The following is a 23,916-nucleotide window of genomic DNA, read 5'->3' as shown; positions in this document are numbered from 1 at the left end:
CTGGAACTGCAGCAAATATTTAATCCTGAACTCTTCCCAAGTAAACCATAATTATTATGGCGTTTAAAAATGTATCTAAACTTGTTTTCTTTACCTTATTCAAACTCCAAAAAGACCATGTTTTGTTATTTGACCACTTGTCATTTTCTGCAAATAAATGCTGCAAATCATACAGTTTTTAATCACAGTATAAGAGAAATGTTGGCAGGATTTTCTAGAATAAATGTATACTTTTACAAAAATAAATAGTGAAACTACTGGTCTCAACTTTTTTCAGGCACAGTAAAATACTATGATCCAATAATATACATGGCATATTTAATATGTCCTGTTTTTTGTACCTGAACATTATGTTTAATGAATTTTCCCACAGGAATGTCACTCACTTAGCCTAATGTGGTTTACAAAATACATTTAAGTCTAATTAAGGTTCACTTTAAATCACTGTGCCCTGAAATGTGTAAATACTGTACGCTGACAAAACATTTTGTTTTCTACAGATTTTTAAATTAGAAGTGTTTTGTTTACAGTATTGTACAGGAAGTTTTTTTTAGAGTAAGTTTTTTAGCAGTTTTTTAGAGTATATACCACAGGTGTGAAACATGCAGCCCGGGGGCCAAATCCGGCCCACCAAACGGTCCAGTCCGGCCCGTGAGATGAATTTGTGAAATGCAAAAATTACACTAAGATATTAACAGTCCTTTTAGTTCAGGTTCCACATTCAGACCAATTCAATCTCAAGTGGGTCAGATCAGTAAAATAATATGATAATAACATATAAATAATGACAACTCCAAATGTTTCTCTGTGTAAATGTAAGTATTTTCATGTATTTACACTAAAACAAAGTATAATTTTGCCAAAAAATGTGAATAACCTGAAATCTCTTTAGAGAAGTAAGTACACTTTTAACAATATTCTGCCTGTTACTCAATGTTTTGTGTATTTGTAGATCCATTGTGATCTGTAAGTTATAATGTACCTGTGTAAATGATAAACTGAGGCATAATATTGTTAAAATTACTCTTATTTTTTCAGTTTGTTCATGTTATTCACATCTTTTGAAAGGATAGTTTGTTAATGTCAACCTTTTTCTAATGTAAATTACCTTTTTTTGCTCTAGGACAAAGGGAAAAGTTTAGAGTTGACATTATTTATATATTATTATGTTGTTATTTTACTGGTTTGGCCCACTTCAGATCAAATTTAGCTGAATCTGGCCCCTGAACTAAAATGAGTTTGACACCCCTGGTATATACAAAACTTAATATCAATGGTAATCTGGCTATTAACCTGCCTATTATGTTTTGTCTTGTTGTGCTCTATCTATCTATCTATCTATCTATCTATCTATCTATCTATCTATCTATCTATCTATCTATCTATCTATCTATCTATCTATCTATCTATCTATCTATCTAATTTTATTTTATTATTTATTTATTTATTTATTTATCTTACAGTTGTTCTATGTCTTTTCATCTATTCTTGTATTTTACACTGTTATTATTAAGATATATATATATATATATATATATATATATATATATATATATATATATATATATATATATATATATATACATATATATATATACATATTTTTTTAATTTTATTTTTTTTATTTATTATGTTTTGTCTTCTTGTACTCTATCTATCTATCTATCTATCTATCTATCTATCTATCTATCTATCTATCTATCTATCTATCTATCTATCTATCTATCTATCTATCTATCTAATTTTATTATTTATTTATTTATTTATTTATCTTACAGTTGTTCTATGTCTTTTCATCTATTCTTGAATTTTACACTGTTATTATTAATATATATATATATATATATATATATATATATATATATATATATATATATATATATATTTCATTTTATTTTTTTATTTATTATGTTTTGTCTTCTTGTACTCTATCTATCTATCTATCTATCTATCTATCTATCTATCTATCTATCTATCTATCTGTACGTTTAACAATTCATACAATGAGAGGGGGCGGGGTTCTGAGTGGCTGCTCTTCTCTGATTGGTCGATATTCCTGCCTATCATTCTTACACCATGTTTGTACCCGCTTACGCCGGAGCTGTCAATCAAGAGGCGCAGGAGCTACTGCAGGTGCAGAGTAGTGCACTGAGGCTAGCCACCGCAGCGAAGCCGAGGATAAAACACACACTGCAAGGTAAACACTGCGCCTATTTGCTACTATGGGGGCTGAGTAAAGCGTGAGAAAAGCAACAGATAGCATATGTGTAATTTATTGCTTATCGGATGCTGATTTTGATTGAAATTTTAATCGTAAATAAGGAAGAGTAACCTTCATTTGACATAGCTGGGATGCTTAGCTAGCTCCTGCTGCCACTAGTAAATACTGATAACGGTTTTAATGTGCAAGCGTTAAAGGTAGAATTATCACATATGTATTAAAATGTTTTCTTTACCAAACGCTCAATTGATGGTTGCTTTACAACATGTCGCCTTCTATCGTGTTCGTTTCTATTCGCTTCCAGCTAATGGTCCGCTTCAGTCAGATCAGTGTAAGCTAACGGTGGATAAGCTCGGATCCATGATGATGTGTTTGGGTCCCTTCAATCAGAGACATGTTGTGTTCAAAGACAGTCACACTACAGGCGTTGACAGCTTATATGTTTTCGTATATGTGTGTGTAAATTCACTGTGGCCCACCATGCAAATGTTGACTAACCATATGGTCATTCATAATTGGCCGGAGGTTCTCTGCCCTCCCTGGATGGGAAGGGATCGGCAGTTTAACCGATGCTTAGCCCGTTAAGCCCCGGTACTTCCGTCCTCTTATCTCGCGTTGGTGTGTATTCCACGTCTGGACAGTATTATTGACATGAAGAGGTGGAGAGCAGTCAGGTATTGACATTACCTCCAGGCTAAACGACTTCAGCATCTGAAGTTGTGAGAGTCTGTGTTTTATCTGTTCAGCAGCAGATACTGGCTTTTAACTCTTACCAAAGGCTGTTTTTTGGATGTTGTTTATTTACAGCAGGGGTGTCAAACTCATTTTAGTTCAGGGGCCAGATTCAGCTAAATTTGATCTGAAATGGGCTAAACCAGTAAAATAACAACATAATAATATATAAATAATGTCAACTCCAAACTTTTCTCTATGTTTTGGAGCGAAAAAAGTTAATTTACATTATGAACAGGTTTACATCTACAAACTATCCTTTCAAAAGATGTGAATAACATGAACAAACTGAAAAAAATAAGTGTGATTTTAACAATATTCTGCCTCAGTTTATCGTTAACACATGTTCATTATAATGTACAGATGACAGTGGATCAACAAATATGCAAAAACATTGAGTAACAGGTGGAATATTGTTAAAATTGTACTTGCTTCTCTTAAGACATTTCAGGTTATTCAAATTTTTGGCAAAATTATACTTTGTTTTAGTGTAAATACATGAAAATATTTACATTTACAAAGAGAAACATTTGGAGTTGTCATTATTTATATGTTATTATCATAGTATTTTACTGGTCCCGCCCACTTGAGATTGAATTGGTCTGAATGTGGAACCGGAACTAAAAGGATTGTTAATATCTTAGTGTAATTTTTGCATTTCACAAATTCATCCCAAGGGACGGACTGGACCCTTTGGTAGGCTGGATTTGGCCCCCGGGCCGCATGTTTGACACCTGTGATTTACAGCAAGAAAATGGGACCAGATTCATTAAAGACGACAGTTTACAAACATAAAGTCTGGCTTATGTTAACCCTCAAAGTATTAAACAGTTTTCTACATTTAACTTCTTTCTTAAGTGATTTATCACCATTAAAGTATTTCCTTACATTTCAGAATAGAATAGAATAGCCTTTTTGTCATTGTGCACATGATTTCACATGATCGCACAATGCAGTCAGTGTAGGATAACCCAGATGTACACATAAACACTCAATATAATACAATAAATAAAATATCAACAAAGAAATGCATAACGGCTAAAATTTGCTTAGAGGTCTTATTTATGTCTTTGTGCATGAGAAATCAATATAAGTGAATCCCCAAAGGAACTTTGTGTTGGTAAATGCAAGTTAAGCAAATTTACAGGATTTCAGTTATGTTGCACAATGTTGATGGTCATATGAAGTATGTTTTCAGGTCAAAAATGTCCAATTTCATCACAATTAATGCTATTTTTTTCATGTCACAAATGGCCAAGTTATATTTTAACTGAATTTACCTGAAAAACAAATATTCTATTCTTTTAGATTCCCCAGTTTTTCTTACCAGATTATATACTACATATCACATGTTTTATTTTTACAGGTTGCAATATGGAGTATGGTGCTGATCCATCCTGTTTATGTTACGCAAATACATACATTAAAAATGTCACACATCACTTTGTAAATCAACAGTTTTCTAATAATAAGCATTTTTATAAAGAAATAACAATTTTATATTGTTATTTACTCTTTAGTATGATGATAAACTATACAATAAATAATTCTGATCCTAGTTTTTGCACAGGGATCATTTGTGGAAACGGTGACATGGCTGCCGAGCATCAGTACAATGGGATCTGTAACAACCATGTCACATCCGTCCACTGCCACATTTTGTGTTTTTGTGTCAGCTGTTATTGTTTTAGATCCACAATACTAACATTTATGAATAAGAGGAGAATTAGCAGTAGTAAGTCTATAAGTTTATTACTAATAAAGTACTGGTACTGACCAGAGCATCATGAGTAATGTCACGTCCATCCACTGTCATGTCCGTCCACCAGCAAAAGTTTTCACATACACGTGCTATTCAAAATCCAATATTTCTGAAAATATAGCTTCCACTGTCAAATAATATCAGTAGTCTGTGCACAAATGTATTAGCATTATTTCAACACAGTTCTATGCATTTCTTACAACTTTTTTGACAAAAGCGGCCACTCATTTGACCCCCTAAGTAAATTTTAGCCAGTAAGTAAAGTGAAATATTAAAAGCATGCAAAAAAACTGTCCATATTATTGCACATCACACAGTCCCATGATTACACCGGTCTGAGTAAAATACCTCCAGAATAAAAGTAGTGAAACTTTACCAAGTTTGAGTCACTGATGAGGCCACAAGCTGAAACACCTTGGTCTAAATTAAGAGAGGAGAAAAAGTTGTTCTGTATGGCAAGTGTGACAAGAAAAATAGTGAAATTTGTGTGAAAGTGTTCAGATTGCGCTTAGATGTAACCTGGCTTGCATTACATCAAAATCACCAAAATCAATAGTGAGTTAAAAATATTTCTTTGGAAACAAAATGAATGGAAGCTATAAGAAATGAATTGGACAAGTTTTGGTACACATAGAACACTTTCTACAACTTTCTGAGCAATTATAATGCATGAGGACAATGCACACATGGACAAAATGATGATGAAATAAACAGAACTTCTTTTCTTCTCTTGCAAATGATGTGTATCATTCTTCTGGATTCAAGAGAGATCTAAAAGTTCAGATTCAAATATTATTTTAGTTATGTTTTAGCTTAATTTCCAAGTTTGGAAATGACTCTTAAAATAAACCAATATAAGAATGTAGGTTACTTTAGGTTACTGATAGAAATGCTAAAATATCCACATTATGTATTACTTTTTTAACAGTGTGACTAGTAATCTGTAACCTGCTCCGTTTCATAAGGAACTTTCACAACACTTCTCCTAATAGTCACATCACAGTAGTGGATGGAAATGGACAGAAATGGACATTTTCTTTTGCTACTTTTTTTCAGTTTAAAGTTGTGATAGATTTATTAAAAAATTTGACTGAAAGATAATGTTTTAATTAAACCCTGTGCGAATTGTCACATCTTAAGCAGTCAGGTAAACCTGAGCTCCGTTTATGTAGAAAGTCATAAGATTACATCAGACTACAACAGTGTGAGCTGCGTGTCAATGCCAGTATCTGTGTGACCATATTCACCACATAACCACAGAAACGGAACATGAATTCTGCACTGCATAATAAGTAGAATTGTTAATATTCAGTAATGCATAATTCAGTTATGATGTCCAATGTCATGATGCATTTTTGAGTCAAGAAATTTCAGATACTGAGCAACTTAACTTGGCAACAACCAAACTTAACATTGTACTTAGTCTGTGACAACTAATACAGGATGTCTCTGTAGTGACATGTTTCCTGAGTGACATATAGGCTAGTATTGAGCATGAGTCCAGGCCCAAAATTAGCTTTGTTGGTTTAGTACAGTTAGAATGACCACTTATTAGCATTTCTCAGTCTCTGTATTAACATCCAATCTGGATATAGCCAATGTGAAGTATGTAGAGCAGTAAAAACAAGTTTCAATGGACAAACCCAGCTTCTATAAACCAAAGTGGTCATATTTAGTGTGACCTCCCTTTGGACTTAACATGTCTTTAACCCTTTTGTTCAGACAATATGAGATTTATTACATTAATTTTTCTGCAGTTTTATACCAGGTTTCATTCAACACATGTCAGGTGCTTCTAATTGTTTTTGCTGCTTCCTGTCATGGGGTCAGGGGTCACATAAAATAGTCACTTGAACCTTTAGAACACATTTAGTTCATTTTTTTGTGTGTCTTTTAAGGCTGTACACACATTTCCTGTATTTTCTTGTTGTATCTAAAAAATATATATATAATGAGAAATAAATATGTATGGACATTTCAACCCTGAAAAGACTTTTTAAAAACTGTTTTAGTACTGTATATGCATCTCACACTGTTTCCTTAGTCATGTCTTCATGGTTTTATATTCCTTATTCATCACACATCTCTTTGGGAACCTCTGCTAAAAAAAAGTGTTTCAAAGAATGTTTCTACAGTCAACTGAGTGTTTGATGTCACCAGAGTTTCACATCATGTCTGTGTCTAAGGCATTCGTTTCTGTTGATGTGGCTACATTGTGGTTTGTGAATCAATTGATGTTTTCTTTGTTTTACAATGAAATGCAATATGGTGATGTGATACACAAAATAATTGCCTAACTACATGTGATTCTGTCATATGTTCTAACTCCCAAACCAAGCAGGTAATATTTTATAAAATGACCTTTGTCACTATTTTGCTTTGTGACTGACAAATGTTGATCTTTGTCTTTGTATAGATGGCGTCTGCAAATGCCACATATGGACAGAAAGAGTCCACGGACCAGAACTTTGATTATATGTTTAAAATCCTCATTATTGGCAACAGCAGCGTAGGAAAGACTTCCTTCCTTTTCCGCTATGCAGATGACTCCTTCACACCAGCTTTTGTCAGTACAGTGGGCATCGACTTTAAAGTGAAGACCATCTACAGGAACGACAAGAGGATAAAGCTTCAGATCTGGGTGAGGAAGTGGATTCACGTGTGTATTACATGAAGATGTGCTAGGTATTAGGGCTGGGTATAATTTTAAAAAAAGAAAATACTGGCCTTTTTGTGATGTTTTTTTCTTCCATGGTATTACAAAGAAAGCTGCAAATCACCAATACAGTCAAAATCTTCAATATAAACATATTTACCACAGTTTGGTTTAACTTATTTGTTTTGTCTCCTCAGTTTAATACTTTATCACTGTAGCATTTTCTAAAATCAGTTCTACAGCATAAAAATAATTATATTTTCCACAGCTTTAAATTCTCTGAAAATGTAATCTCAGAAAATAAGAGTGTATTAAATCCATACAGGGGTTGGACAAAATAATGGAAACACCTTGACCTCAAGATGATAATGCCCCAATCCATACAGCTAGAATTGTTAAAGAATGGCATGAGGAACATTCTAATGAAGTTGAGCATCTCGTATGGCCGGCACAGTCCCCAGACCTCAACATTATTGAGCATTTATGGTCAGTTTTAGAGATTCAAGTAAGACGTCGATTTCCACCGCCATCGTCTCTAAAAGAGTTGGAGGGTATTCTAACTGAAGAATGGCTTAAAATTCCTTTGGAAACAATTCACAAGTTGTATGAATCAATACCTCGGAGAATTGAGGCTGTAATTGCCGCAAAAGGCGGACCTACACCATATTAAATTATATTTTGTTGATTTTTTTTAAGGTGTTTCCATTATTTTGTCCAACCCCTGTATTTATGTCTGTAGTGGCTTTACCTTTAGCCACTACCTCGGTGTGGAAGGGTTCAACCTGTTGTATTTTTGACGCGTCCATGAATGAATGTCCGGCTGTTTTTTTTTCGTCTTTGGATTATTCATTAGCATTAAGCCCAAGAGCTCATTATAGTTAACAATTTTCGTTCCATATACTTTTTACAAATAAACAAAATAGGCTCCTTAACATAAAAGAAAACACTGAAAACGCCAACCAACTCAATCCACTTGTCTCACAGTCAGAAAATTGTTTGGGGCTGTCCTCACACACACACACACTGCACCTCACACACCAGGTATATGTAAGTTTGCCACACCCATACCAACACCCATGATAAATTGCACCTGTGACAGTCATCACAGCCACACCCACTAAACAATTATTAAATTAAGGTCAAAATAAAAAAGAGGAATTAACAAACAAATATGTATTTTGGCTCCAACAACGTCCATTGTACAATTTATTAGGTGCTACCAAAACCTTTCTACCTTTCTAATACAAATTTTTGCTCTATAAAATGTGAATTCATGTGTAGTTTTCAGCCTCATATCTAGGTTATTGAATAAATTTAAGTCGGTTTAGAGTCTTAGAGGAGTAAATTGTGCAGCCCTGTTTTACTCAGATGCTTCTACTGAAGCAAAATGACACAAAACACAAGGTCTTTTATGCTATTATAAGAAATGTCCAAATATTTTAGGTTAACTGAAACTGCCAGGAGGCCTCAGACTCTGGTGCTTTGGAAATAAAATGTTTGTTTTTTCATCTTAATTTAGACACCAAATATATTGTTGCAAGCACGCTGTGTGTACGAATGCTGATGAGATTCACTCCTTAGCTATTGACATTCTGTGGCAAATAAGGCTTTTTTCTAAACTTGATAGTATCTGTTGGTGCCATTAAAGTATCAAAGTGCATTACTCAACCTGACAGAACTAAAAAGCCAAAGTTATTTAATTGAGGTATTTTTTTTTGTTCTTTCTCCTCCTCCCCATCTGCGACTCCGATATCACGTCTCTAATGCTTTCCAGCTGTTGAACAGACCCCTCCAGTCCACAGAATCACTTCATCTGCTTTGTAATGGTAATACCCTTGAAGTGTACTTAACATGAGCCATAAAGGCTGACCCTGGGTCCAACTGCTTATTACATGTGACACCAGAGGAATACCTAATGCTCTTGGGAGTTTAAAACAAGGCAATCAGAGGCACACGTACTGACATAAATTTTTTGCAGGTGCTGTTGCTGGGTGACAACTGTCTTTATAGAAGGACAAACATTACAAGCATACTGCAGGGTTTTCCTCTGTTCTACATGGGTGTTACATCATGTAACTCTGAGACTGACATAACAGCAGTGTGCACTTAATATCAGATTGTAAAATTAGATGCTTTTACTCGTGTAACGTTAAATATAAACCGCACAACAAATCTGATCTGATGTGTGTTGCATTTGTACAGGACACTGCTGGTCAGGAGCGCTACAGGACAATCACCACAGCGTACTACAGGGGGGCCATGGGCTTCATCCTCATGTATGACATCACCAATGAGGAGTCCTTCAACGCTGTGCAAGACTGGTGAGGAACGACTGACAACTGTGTTTTCACATGTGTGTGTCTGTTCACTGAGGCTAGATTGAATGAGCCTGCTGTAATTGGCTGTTAACATTTATAGAGCTGCAACATTCATCACGGGACAATTACATCAGCAGAAAGATGTGCTGTGCAAAACACTCAATATTTGTATTTTTTGTAATGGTTAAAGTTAATATATGTGGAGTTAAAAAATACACAGTTCACTAATCAGTAAATATACTCAAACTTAAACATTGTCCACAATAATACGGTGTACAAAACGGTGCAAAAGTCCTAGGCCAACACTAGGTTTGTTGGTTTAACCCTTTCATGCATGAATTATGAGACCCTTAATCAAAATTTTTTTTCCTGAGTGTTTTTATTCCTCTTTAGGCATGAAAAAAAAACATGCCCAAAGAAAATTTTCTTATGAACCTATTTTTCATGGAGTTGCAAAAATGTCCGTTCAGCTGGACACCAGGTGTTTAATTTCTGAAGCAAGGAAACATGTATTTACTGATATATTGTGTGAAAACTATGAAATAAAAAACATTTTTAATGCTTATTTTTGGTAATTCATTTATCAGACAGGGGTAGTTGTTTGTTTACTCTCTTTACTAGTTTGTCTGATAAATGAATTACCTACAATAATTATATGTGGAAGACAGTATGAACCTTTACCAGACATTTATTTTTAATGCTGCTACTCTGAGGTTTTCTCACATTTTAACTCTCTAATACCAGTCATTACTCACTTCATGGAGATAATATGCAAAAAAACAAAAAAACCCACAAATTTTTACAAAAACTACAAACTAATAACAACAATTGATTTACACTTAAACATCTTACTCTAGATCAGGTTTATCAAGAACAGCAAAGTTACAGTAATGGTATGAATTGCAGTGTATGGGATGATGCATGTGCAAGTGTCCACTGTGTTGGCTGATATGGAACTGAAACAATAAAATCCATGAATATATAAGAGAACAGCTGTAGAATAGCTGTCCACTGTGGTGACCACTATGCTTGAAAGGGTTAATAAAGTTCTAATCACCGCACATGTGCATTTCTCAGTCTCTGTATCAAGATCTAATCAAGATATATGAGCACTATGAACACCAGGGCGATACGGTGGTGTAGTGGATAGCACTCGTGCCTCACACAAAGGTCCTGGGTTCGATTCCAACACCAATCAATGGGGTTCTCTCCGGCTTCCTTCCACCATCCAAAGACATGCGCTGATAGGTTAATTGGTTAATTTAAATTGCCCATAGGTGTGAGAGTGATTGGTTGTTTGTTTCTTTATTTCAGCCCTGTGATGAACTGGTGACATGTCCAGGGTGTACCCCGCCTTCACCACATAAGTAGCTAGGATAGGGATAGGCTGCAGCGAGTTCAGCGGGTTCAGATAATGAATGAATGAATGAATGTACAGCAGTAAAAACAGCTTCTATAAAGCAAGGACATAGTATTTATTGTGACTTCCCTTTTATGCTTTTGTTCAGACAACATTCATTTTCTGACGTTTCATACCAGGTTTCATTCACACACATGTCAGGTGTTTCCAACAGTTTGTCATGGGGTCAGGGGTCACACTAAACAGTGACTTTAGCCCAGGGGTGGGCAATCCCGGTCCTCGAGGGCCAGTATCCTGCACATTTTAGATGTTTCCCTCTTCCAACACACCTGGTTCACATGATAAGCCTGTCATCAAGCTCTGCCGAAGCCTGATAATGACCTTCAGGTGTGCTGGAAGAGGGAAACATCTAAAACATGCAGGATACCGGCCCTCGAGAACCAGGACTGCCCACCCCTACTTTAACCTATAGAACACATTTAGTTCCCTTTTTTGTGTGTCTTTAAGACTGCACATATTTCCTGTATTTTCTTGTTGTATCTGAAGAAAAATGAGAGATGAATATGTATGTTCATTTCAACCCTGCAAAAACAACAAAATTAAAGGTGGCCTAAGACTTTTACACAGTACCGTACAGCAATATATGATTTTCTCAACAAAGTAAGAACTAAGAAAAGGTTTGTGACATTTTCTGCCAGTTACAGTTCACATGATGCTCTGTGCCTTGAATGTGTTTGTTATGGCTGTAGTTCTAACACATTAATATCAGTAATGTTTATTGTAATATTGGCAACCTTGTTAAATGCTGTCCGTATTTATTACCCCAGACATACTAAATTCGTTTAGGTGTGCTGGAACTATTTGTCAATCAGCAGTAAAACAGTTTTACAACATATTAATCAAGCAGCTCATCCAAGTCTACAACTGACCCGTTTATTTAGTGTGGACATTTAGTTATTGTGCAACCTTCAAATGCCCAGAACATCACCATCGTCATCGTAAGAGTGCAACAACCAATCACAAAAGCCTCCCTTGGCTGATTCAATATACCACAAACTGTTCAGTAACACATTGTAATTGTGCATCTGTATGATAAACCTGTATCTTATTTATATCTTCACGTGGGATATGATCACATTTTATTATCCGGGGTGCAATCGAAGCAGTTTTATGGCTTGTTGTTCATGGGTCCATCTATGTTTGAACATGATGAACATGTACTGATGTGACTGATAAAGAAGGGATTAGAGTTTGGTGCTTCTGGCTTAAGAATTAACCAAATGACATTCAGTTTTTCTCATTATAATAGATGGATACTTCTGTTTGTGCAGGGTTTGCATCCCCTTTTGGAATGCATTTCATTGACAGCTGAATTTATGCGCTCCAAGTTCCACTGACTTATCATTCCTATAAATGAGGCCAACGGGTGCACCGACATGAAGGCCTCTGGCACAAAAACGCCTTTGCCAGATTGTAGTTCAACATTATCCAGCAGTGCTTTGCATGGGTTCACTGAATACATGCAAGAACACATTCCTGGTCGATTACACGGAGACTGTATTTCTACTGTGTAGCCTCAGATCGTTTACCTTTCTCAGCTTTATTAACTTATTGTGCAGGGTTAGATAGTGATCATCACTGTTCACCCATGGACCACTTATGGCCTTGAAAAGCCTCCTATCCAGCTTGTGCAATATTGATAAATTCACAAAATGTGAGAATGATTTAAAAACAAAAACAAATTTCAGGTGTTTAGAATGTATTGCATTTTTCCTTCCAATGTTGAAACAATCCCAAAAACAAATGAGATGCAAGTAATAAGGAATGATTTACTGACTCCAGATATGTGCCAGTTCTAAAGGCTGTAAATATATTATGTGTCATCTTATTATTAGGGAGTAACCACAAAACCCATCCTGCTGCAGGAGAAACACATAACACCTGCATCTGCAAAGAATAGCAGAAGCTGTAACAAATCTGGTCTTTATGAACAGAATGAGGACAAATACATGACTCATTTACAGAATTTTATAGGTTTTATTTATATCAGTTTATTTACTGAACTTTAAAATAGCATGGCAAAATAAAATGTTCAGTAGTTCAACATAAACCTGTTAGTGGAATGTTAATAATAATTAAATACATATTCATTGTGAATATTATAACTGAGGCATTTCCTACCACTGGTGCTTTATTTTTAGTTTTCGTGAAGTAATCCACAGAGAATCACGTGCCAGGGCTGCTGTTTTGTCAACAGTATTATTATTGATGTTGTACATATATGTCATATAGTTTTGGATTAAGTTTTGTCTTGAGATCATATGGTGACAGAAAAAAATCATCCATAACACTAGAAAAAGTTAAGATTCAAGGTTGTTTTAACCATATTGTCCAGCCCTAAATGTAAGACTCTACTTTGATTTCTGAATAAATAAATTATATAATGGCATTGAACATGACTTGAAACCTGTCTGGTCACCTTATTGCACTGTAGGCGAGTTATATCTCAATATTTGACAAGTAAACTGAAGTTAAATTTCCATCCACAAAATGCAGACAACTTGTTTTTTTGTTACTGCATCAGTGTTATCAATAGACTCATTCACCATTCACACCCTAGTGAAACTTACTTGTTTGACTTGTTTCTTTACAAACAGGTCGACTCAGATCAAGACGTACTCGTGGGACAACGCTCAGGTCCTCTTGGTGGGCAACAAGTGTGACATGGAGGATGAGCGAGTGGTGGCAGCAGAGCGAGGCCGACAGCTCTCAGACCAGCTGGGTATGTCCCAGTACTAATGTTTAACATTGTTTCTGTGGATCATATGGTAAAATGACATTTCATCAGTAGCAAAAAGAAAGTTGTTCAATAAAATGCATGTTTCTTTGAAATGGATTAAATGTAAATTGTGATGAAAACAAGTAACCAAAGCAAAAAGTTTGCAGCGCAAAGCCCAACATTACTTACTTATTTATAGTTTTCACATCTTTTTTTTTTTTATTTATGTTTTTACATAATTCATTCAATCTAACAATAAGATAAGATAGTTTCTTGTCATGTTCCATTTTTCACATTATAATTAAGAAAAGGGAGTAAGGGGAGGAAAAAGGTACATTTAAGTACCTTAAGTACACTGATGAAAGTAATATATAGTAGTAATTATCCACAAATATAGACCAAACTGACGATGTTGAAAACTAAGGTATTTATGGTACAAGATGTAAATGGGAGAGAGAGAAATAAGAATCTGAAAATGAAGTAAACATGTTTTTGTAACATGCATTCAACAACATACACCATACATAATTAGGGAGATGAGGGGTGATTGCAAACATGTACACTTAACTTAAATAAAATGTAAAAAACAACAAAAAAATCCCAAGGAAGGAACAGTTGCTTGGCTAAATGAAGAGGATTCATTAGCTAAATCATTCTTGATTCCACAAGCACTAGTAATATCTGCGAGTAATATAAGTCAATAATTTGCACACAGCTCCAGCACATTCATAATAATCACTGGAAAATATTGGCATTGCTTTGTAATCCAAGCTGCGGTAGCTACATGACAGGGCACGGGTTGCCAAAACAGGAGTAGACATGCAAATCCAGCTGTAGTAATGTACCAACATGCCGCTTCACCTCCAAACATCAATATAACCCATTAAACACACACACCAACTCTGAACATACCATACCGCATTCACAGCTTTGTGTGAGCCAGGTGGAATATTAAACATTATCAAAGGATGCAGTGCAGGCTCTTTCAGGCAACTCATTTAATAACAATAGGATGGATTAGTTCAAGATATATTGTGTAATTAAGAAGCTGACTTGTAAGAATTTGGCAAATTATTATTTTTGTGGTGTTGTAGAGAGTCTCGTGTGAAAGATAAAGGTTTAAACAGCACCATTCAGACACACAAAAATTCTTTTGTAACTCACTTTTTTTTTTTTCTTTTCACCCATTAAACATTTTCCAGTGATACAACAGGATATAATTATAAGAAAATCTATCAATAAAAATATGAAAAATCAAATGTTAATTAAAAAAAACAAGAAAAAACAGCAACTAAAAAAAAACCCCACATATTCACAAAAAAACAAACAAACCAGCAGAAAACAAAAAAATTACAAAAACATTAGAGTACTGTCAATTTTTTTATACAGGATTTGTTGTTACAGTATAACTCTTTCCAGGTGAAATAAGTCCTGTTCAGGACAATAAGATATTTATCATAATACATTGTGGTATCGTGCGCAAAAATTCTTAATAATTAATAAGTGTTTAATAGAAAGTAGGACATTAAAAACTGGAAATTATAGTTTTACCTGTAAAATTGTATACCTTTCTCATCTGGCCTGTATTAGAGATTAGATTTTATTCTGATGAATGTTGTAGGTATTTGTCTCCGCCCAGTTTGTGTTCAATGATTTCCAGTTGAACATGAATCAGGTCTTAGTCCAGGCGGCCCCCGACCGTAGCCTCACTGTGTCCTGACATGACGAGATAAATGGATTAACCGGATAAGCGTCACACCGAAATGATAAGCTTACTCTCAACCCCCCCCCCCCGCCTCTGTCACCCCCCCTGGCAGGTTTCGAGTACTTCGAAGCGAGCGCTAAAGACAACATCAACGTGAAGCAGACCTTCGAGCGCCTGGTGGACATCATCTGTGAGCGGATGTCGGAGAGTCTGGACAACAACGACCCGACCGTCACCGGAGCCAAACAAGGGCCACAGCTCACCGAACAGCCGCAGAGGTCCCATCAGGATTGTGCTTGTTAAACATCAACACTAACGCACAATCACTGTCCACCGTCCTAAAATCTCAGTTTATCTATCTCTTCTTTTCTTTCTCATACAGAGACACACAGGTGTATACGTACAAACACTGCCATACAGAGATACACGATGCACCCCTGTCACTAAACCCACTCTGCTGTTGTCAGATTCACATCTTCTGAAAACTTCTGTTCATTACAGTTTTGTCATATGTCAGAGGGGTGAAGAACATGTATACCAGGTAGTTTTTCCTGTCATACTCGTGTACTGTACACACAACACTATAACTTCACAGAATAATATAGTTACACAGTAAGCCCCATTTTCACGGGTCTGTTATTACTTTGGAATGTTTGTAATTTGTAAAGGAAAAGTTACTTACCTATCATATTCTACCAGACAAAGAGGTTATTTGATCATATCAGTCCTGTTTGAGATCTACATGTGATTTCATGTGATTCTTGTAAGGTTTTTTGGTTTCTCAGCGCCTTTATTTTGCCTCTTTTTCCTGTTGAGGATTACTGAGGCCGCCTTGGGAATTCTGAGAGTTGGAGACTCATGGCAGCATCCAGTAAACAACTTTGAACTACAATTACTATTCAACATCTAAAGCTATTATACGGTAGCCTTTTAATTGCAACTTTTGGCTGTACTCTGCAAATATGCTGCACATAACGCAGCCATGAGGCGTATTTTGTAATAAATTTCACCTGAAGTCCATTGGTAATACCCGTCCTGTGTGAATAGGGCTTTAACTGATCTTTCCGTCTATAAGTCGGGGTTAAACTCCTCTCCTCCAGCCCCATGTCCCACTTGGCACCAACGCCTCAAACATGAATGCATTCAGATAATTTTAATTGTTTGCTTTAGTCTCACGTGTGTTGCTGTGATAGAGTTGCTGGGTGTGGTTTTGAGCATGTGAAATCACCTGTCCTTCCCAGTGTCGTGACTGAGCATATGATCCGAGTTCCAAAGCAAAGGAGGGATTTTAGGAATAAAAAGAGCAGAGTATGTTTGATTTGCACGTGTTTGTGTACTTACATGGGGTTTGGGTTTTGTGTTTGTGGTGGGAGACAGTTGTTCGTTAACATTAGCAGCGTTTCTAAGCTAACAGTAACTGTGGTTCCATAAAATGCCAATGGAATTAGAAGTTACAACAAAGTAAATGCGTTACCATAAATGGGTACAGTTGTTATCACTATCGCTTCACAACAAGAAGGTCCTGGGTTCAATTCCAGCACCAGTTGCGTGGGTCTTTCTGCATGGAGTTTGCATGTTCTCTTCAGGTTTTCCAGCTTCCTCTAAAGACATGCACCTTATTAGATTAACTGTTCAATCTAAATCACCCATTGGTGTAAATGTCAGAGTAAATGGTATAAATGTAGCTGGGATAGGCTCCAGTACCCCTGTGATCCTCACGAGGATTAAACGGCTCAGAAAATGGATGAGTGGGTTTGAAGGAAGTAAAATAAGCTGTGCAGTATCATCATCCTGTTGCGACATAGGCCACATTATACACACGGCTATAATAAGCAGAACAGAAGGTGAAGATTTTTTTTTCTTTTTTGTCAGACAAATGGATAAGAGGTTGATTTTTTTTTTGTTTTTTTACCTTGACATGTTTTAAATCAACTTTTTTTTCCATCTGACAAAAAATAAAAATAAATCTTAAGAAATTCAGAGAACAGTAAGAACCTAATCGGACTAGAATAGAAGGTGTGTTCGGTTGCTGTTGTCAACCTCAAACAGCCATAGTATATTTCGCGGTAAGGAAGATTTGGGAGTTATGGACAGATTAGTAAAATAAATGTTTAAGCATCTTACAGGAATATCATAGACAGCAGCTAATCAGTAATGTGAGATAAATGATTAGAAATGTGAAAAAGAAGGATCCCACTTAAAAATATGCCTCAAATGTGTTTAAGGAAATGCAGTTATGGTTACTGCTGAAACAGAAGAGACCCAATAAGGAGCTGAGGAGCACTTGTGGAGAAATGACTCCTCATTTTTATTAAAGGTGTTATCGTAGCTGTAGGCCTATGAAACCGTTTTCAGCTTAGAAACGAGTTCGCTGATGTAACCACTTCCCTCCCAGCGCAAAACAAAACCAAACACACTTCATTCAACACATTATCACATTCCAGTTTTACATATTGAACCTTTAACTTCACTTTCCCCATTTTTTTAAGCATTCTTAAATTAATTTTAAGCGAGAATTCTCTGTGGAAGGCGATGCTTTTTACTTTGGTCTATATTTAGAAGCTGCGTGTAGTCCTTAAAGGCCACCAGATTTTAGATTTTTAATTTTTTTTTTTTTAACTTTTGTTATGATTTTTTAACAGATATAATATTAATAATAATAATAAGGGATGTCGTTTACAACATGGAAGAAGAGTGTATAAATGTTTAAACTGAGAAGAGCACATTTTAAAATGCATATATAATATTATATAAATATATGATCAACATAAACCATATCAATGATTCGCTGAATTCCTACCTGTGCTTTAGTGAGAGGTGCATGTCGATGTTTCTTGATGGTTGACTGAACGGTTATTTATACGAGCTGTCGTCTGAACTTAAACCCCATTAGTCCCACGATTTCAGAGTTCAAAGTGGGTCCAAGGATTTCACATTAAACCTGTGGAACTTTGTCATTGTGTTCACTATCATTCACAGAATACAGTGTGCAACATGCAGTCACTAGAAAGGCATGTGATTCAGCGTGAGCACTGATACACCACAGGGCTGCAGCCTCCATCCACACTGTCGATGGTTGATGATATTTTCACTTTTGGTTTTGAGGGAACACAATGTTTTAAGCATGTTAAATGTCAAATAGTGAACAGAATTCTCTCATGTTAAGGTTAGGGATGTGTCTGCTTGTGTTCTAAACCTCCTGTAAGTCATGCATTCGAGGTGCTCTGAGGCATGCAACATATTTTAACACCTAAGTTATTAAAAAAAAAAAAAAAACAAGCTTCTAATTTATTTTATATTATTTATATAAATTATCTTTGAGTGTTCTTCCTAGATTATGCATTGCGATCTGCACTCTACTTTTTAAAGAGATGTTCAGTAGTATTCAGAACGTCCCTGCTTTACAGTCAAAGTGTATGTTTACAGCGAACTGAAAGCTTCACTCCTCGACAAGAAAGTAAAACATTCCAGCGTCCGAGCCTCTTATCACATCCACACGACTTCGGTGGGAAGTTTGTTTGTCTTTTGATATCAGTTATGTAACTCCTAAAACTCTGTTGTGTAAAGCAGACTGTTCTTAACAGAGCAATACTAGCCCTCTCCGTCCACGCCCAAATATTAGCAACGTACAGCCCTGCTGAAGGTTTGTAACTCTAACAGACTGTTAGTGGGTGTGAGATTGTACAGTGTGTATAAAGGCTTTAGGCAGTCATGCTCAATGTTCTTTCCAAAGAGATCTTACCATTAAATAAAAGCCAAATAGAGTTATTGTTGAACAAACCTGACTAACCTGCCCGGTAGTGTTTTCCTGTTCTGCTCAGTAGCCACAAAAATGGAAATGTTGTTCGGAAAGCAAACTGAATACTCTGAACACTTCATTTAAAAAAAGGACTTTTACTGCATCGGTTCACTTTTGATTGTTTAATTTTTGTTACTTTATTTATTGCATTTTGCTACAGTTGTAAACTTGCTGATGACTTAGGAACACGAATCAAACCTGTCCGTCTTTGTCATAATAACCCTGACTGTAAATAGGACTTTTCTGCCCGTTGGGTATTAGTTGTGTGAATTGTGCTGTAATTCTATAATGCCAGATTTGCTAAAATAAGGGATCAATCAATAAAATCTGAAAGCTGGAGTTTTGTGTCGGTGTAAACATTATTCCCAGATATTATTGATACGTCGGAGGTATCTGGTGTGTAGTTAAATAAACACTCCAATACAGTGTGGCGGTATGTGTGTTTTGCGTCACCGTTAATATTTAAGTAAATTTACATTGGTGTTCATTTTTAGTCTTTCAATATTGATTTTCAAGGTTGTTTTTATCACAAGTGCATTAGTAGTTTTCTTTTTTCTTTGAGAAGTTGCCACTTGTTTCTCTTTAGTTTTAGTGATAGAAATGTACAGATATTATGAGTAAACTATAAATCTACTGAAGCTGAAAAATGTAGAATGAAACTGTTGTCAAATATAATTTACAAAACCAGTTTTTTTCTCTGCCATAACGAGGTTTACAGGCAGCAACCAAACCACTTTGAACACTACCTAAACTGAAAAGTAAAATCTGCATTTTGGAATCTGTTTATTTATGATCAAGTTTTTGCACATGTGATTTTGGTCTGTGTATTGACAGGAGTAGTATCTTGTAGCTGAATCTTCCATAGACTTGATAAAAAACATGCTGAAATCCAACTAAGCTATTGAACACCTAGGTTTGCATTGGTGTCTAGATGTTTTTCAGGTTTCAGGTTTTCAGAAACTTCTATTTTATTTGATGAAATTATTTTAATTAATTTGGAATAAATTTAGTTCACTCTAATAATCTACAACTCAGATGCAAATATTGCACTCTTTACCCCACTGCATTTGTCTTGAGGCTTTAGTTCACAGGTGTCAAACATGAGGCCCTGGGGCCAAATCGTGCCTACCAGAGGGTCCCTTGGGATGAATTTGTGAAATGCAAAAATAGATATTAAGAAATTAATAATCATTTTAGTTCAGGGTCCACATGCAGACCAATTCAATCTCCAGTGGGTCAGACCAGTAAAATACTATCATAATAATCTATAAATACTCACAACTCCACATTTTTCTCTTTGTAAATGTAAATATTTTCATGTATTTACACTCAAACAAAGTATGATTTCACAAAAATGTGAATAATCTGAACAAATGTGAAGAACCTGAAATGTCTTAAGAAAAATAAGTGCAATTATAGCAATATTCTGCCTGATACTAAATGTGTGTATTTGTAGATCCACTGTGAGCTGTACGTTATAATGAACATGTGGAAATGATAAACGGAGGCAGAATAATGTTCAAATTACACTTATTTTTAACAGTTTGTCCAAGTAATTCACATTGCTTGAAAGGACAGTTTGCAGATGCAAACATTTTCATTGTTTAATTTTACTTTTTTTTCCATTGTAAAATATAGAGAAGAGTTTGGAGTTGACACTATTTATATATTATTATGTTATTATTTTACTAGTTTGGCCCACTTCAGATCAAATTTAGTTGAATGTAGCCCCTGAACTAAAATGAGTTTGACATCCCTGCTTTAGTTGGTTCTAAGATGATTTTTTTTTTTTTGTGGAAAATACAACCATAACCTCCTGAGACCCAGGAAATGTCAGCTAAGTACAAGCTTTTTTTGTTTTTTTATTAAATAAGTGTCGGAAACATCATGATGCGACAGTTTTTCCTGATGCAGTTTTTAAAAATTTTTATGGGATGTCCTTTATGGTGGACAGTTTTCTTTTTTTTTTTTTTGTATAAAGTTGTGAAACTCTTGTACACAAATATGGACAGAAAACCCATAGCTGGGTCTTAGGAGGTTAAAAATGTGACACATTGTTAAAAATAATCCAGTAGCTTCCAATCCTTTGTCTTCTGATGTCCTCCAAAAATCAGTAGTTTCCCCCACTCTAAATTTATTACATTGTTTAAATTCAGTAAATGTGCAAGTCATTTAAGACATTACCAAAAATCAAGTATTACAGAAGTCCTAAATCTCAATTTTATTTTTTTTTTAGCAGAACCTCAGAACCTTTCCTCTGTTAATAATGTGATGAGCACATTTATCCAGTATATTTGTATAAAAATGGAAATAAACGTATTAAAATGGACACCGCCTGCAGCAGTTGTAACAGAATCGTGCTGCGTCACTGATGCTTTTCTATTAATAATCTAAAAACATGTCATAAGGAACCAATGATTAGTTTTACTGAAAACACTTTAACCCTTTCATGCATGAATTATGAGAGCCTTAATCAAGATTTTTTGCCCGAGTGTTTTTATTCCTTTTTAGGCATGAAAAAACAATGTTATCGTAATTTTATTTTTTTATGAACCTATGTTTTTTACAGATTAACAAAAATATCCACTCAGCTGGACACCATGCATTTAATTTTTGAAGCAAAGAAACATGCATTTACTATCATACTGTGTGAAAACTATTAAAAAAAAAAAAAAATTAATGTTACTAATCTGATGTTTTCTCATATTTTAACAGTCTAATAGTAGTTATTACTCACTCAAATAATATGCAAAAAACAACAAAACACAACTTTTTTTTTTTTTTTTCAACTGTTAATTACAGTCTTATAACAATTAGCAATTGATTTACACTCAAATATGTTGCTACAGATCAGGTTTCTCAAGAGCTGCAAAGTTACAGTAATGGTATGAATTGCAGTGTATTATGGGATGGTGCGTAAGTATCCACTGTGTTGGTTGATATGCAACTAAAACAACAAAATCCATGAATATACAGGAGAACAGCTATAGAGTAACGGTCCTATGCATGAAAGAATTAACTTCATTTGCTTCTAATGCTTACGTTTACTAGTATTTTTCATGCAGGATACATGTATTTACTTGCAAAAGCACATTCTGTTTTAGTGTTTTAACTCAAATGAATACCTGTTGCGCCACTCTTCATGTGATGTTGAAGTGGTTGTTCTGATATGTTTACACTGAGCTGTAATGTGCCCACCAGAGGGCATAATTCAGCAAAAATGTGTGTTTTCTGCTCTGAGTAGTTTGACCATCTATGGTTTGGTTTAGCCTCTGTACTGCATTATACATACACCCACAGTCAACAAAACAAGACAAATGCACCATAAAACTGAGTGAAACCTCCATCCTTGTATAAAGCCACAAAACACAAGAGCTGTAGTAACGTAGTGAATTTAATAAATGTCAGGTAGAGACTTGTAAGTCCATTACACATGGATACATAGGTTTCTCAGCATGTACACATACATTCATGGAAGTTTGGTGACTGACAGTCTACACAGCAGCCACCACAGTAAAGAAACAACGGTTACTGTAAAGCTACAAGACATGCAGTGTTCATTTTTTTGCAAAAAACAAAGGAGAAACAACAAGAAATAAGACCATATGTAAAATAACAAATGTTTTCAGTAAATAAAATATATATATTTGTCATTGCTAAGTGCTTGTAAACAAGTAAGGCGTTATATTACACAGTGGATGCCAGCACTTGGTGTGACACCCAGGGGTTTGGTTGCACTCTGTTGAGATTGTCCAGCTTACACACACAGTTAAATGCTATCGAACACCAGTCCACTGGATAGCAAATGCTACATGGCTTCCCAAAGTTTGAGGGCAGTAAAGTCAGTTTGAGTCTGTTTGTTTGCTGCATGTGATAATAAGACCGGCAGACTGTCAGGATCAGCTGCAGCTCAGACCTGCTGCTGTTAACCCAGGGGTGTCAAACAGGGGTGTCACATTCAGCTAAATTTGATCCGAAGTGGGCTGAACCAGTAAAATAGTAACATAATATAATATATAAATAATGTCAACTCCAAACTTTTTCTCTATATTTTACAGTGAAAAAAGTAAAATTAAACAATGAAAATGTTTACATCTACAAAGTGTCCTTTCGAACAATGTGAATTACTTGAACAAACTGAAAGGATAAGTGTAATTTGAACAATATTCTGCCTCAGTTTATCATTTCCACATGTTATATTACATTATAATGTACAGATCACAGTGGATCTACAAACACATTTAGTATCAGGCAGAATGTTGTTAAAATTGCACTTATTTTCCTTAAGACATGTCAGGTTCTTCACATTTGTTCAGATTATTCACATTTTTGGTGAAATTATACTTTGTTTTAGTGTAAATACATAAAAATAGTTACATTTACAAAGAGAAAAATGTGGAGTTGGGAGTATTTAGAGATTATTATGATAGCATTTTACTGGTCTGACCCACTGGAGATTGAATTGCTCTGCATGTGGAACCTGAACTGAAATGATTGTTAATTTCTTAATATCTATTTTTGCATTTGACAAATTCATCCCAAGGGCCAGACTGGACCTGGATTTGGCTGCATGTTTGACACCTG

The 23,916-nt window shown here is 35.3% G+C and overlaps 1 protein-coding gene across 1 annotated transcript; it reads left to right on the top strand.

The window, feature by feature from the left end:
• The first annotated feature begins 2,086 nt into the window (after positions 1-2,086).
• Positions 2,087-19,671, top strand: LOC115436833 (ras-related protein Rab-3A-like). The gene is made up of 6 exons (XM_030159791.1): positions 2,087-2,197; positions 7,132-7,356; positions 9,574-9,692; positions 13,707-13,831; positions 15,646-17,377; positions 17,550-19,671. Exons 2-5 carry the CDS (start codon positions 7,132-7,134, stop codon positions 15,834-15,836), a joined length of 660 nt encoding a protein of 219 aa, XP_030015651.1. The 5' UTR covers positions 2,087-2,197; the 3' UTR covers positions 15,837-17,377; positions 17,550-19,671.
• Positions 19,672-23,916: the final 4,245 nt, after the last annotated feature.

This window comes from Sphaeramia orbicularis, chromosome 17 (genome assembly GCF_902148855.1).
Source record: "Sphaeramia orbicularis chromosome 17, fSphaOr1.1, whole genome shotgun sequence".
In the NCBI taxonomy this organism is placed as follows: domain Eukaryota; kingdom Metazoa; phylum Chordata; class Actinopteri; order Kurtiformes; family Apogonidae; genus Sphaeramia; species Sphaeramia orbicularis.
The sequence above is the reverse complement of the archived record's forward strand: the minus strand, read 5'-3'. Positions and strand labels throughout refer to the sequence as shown.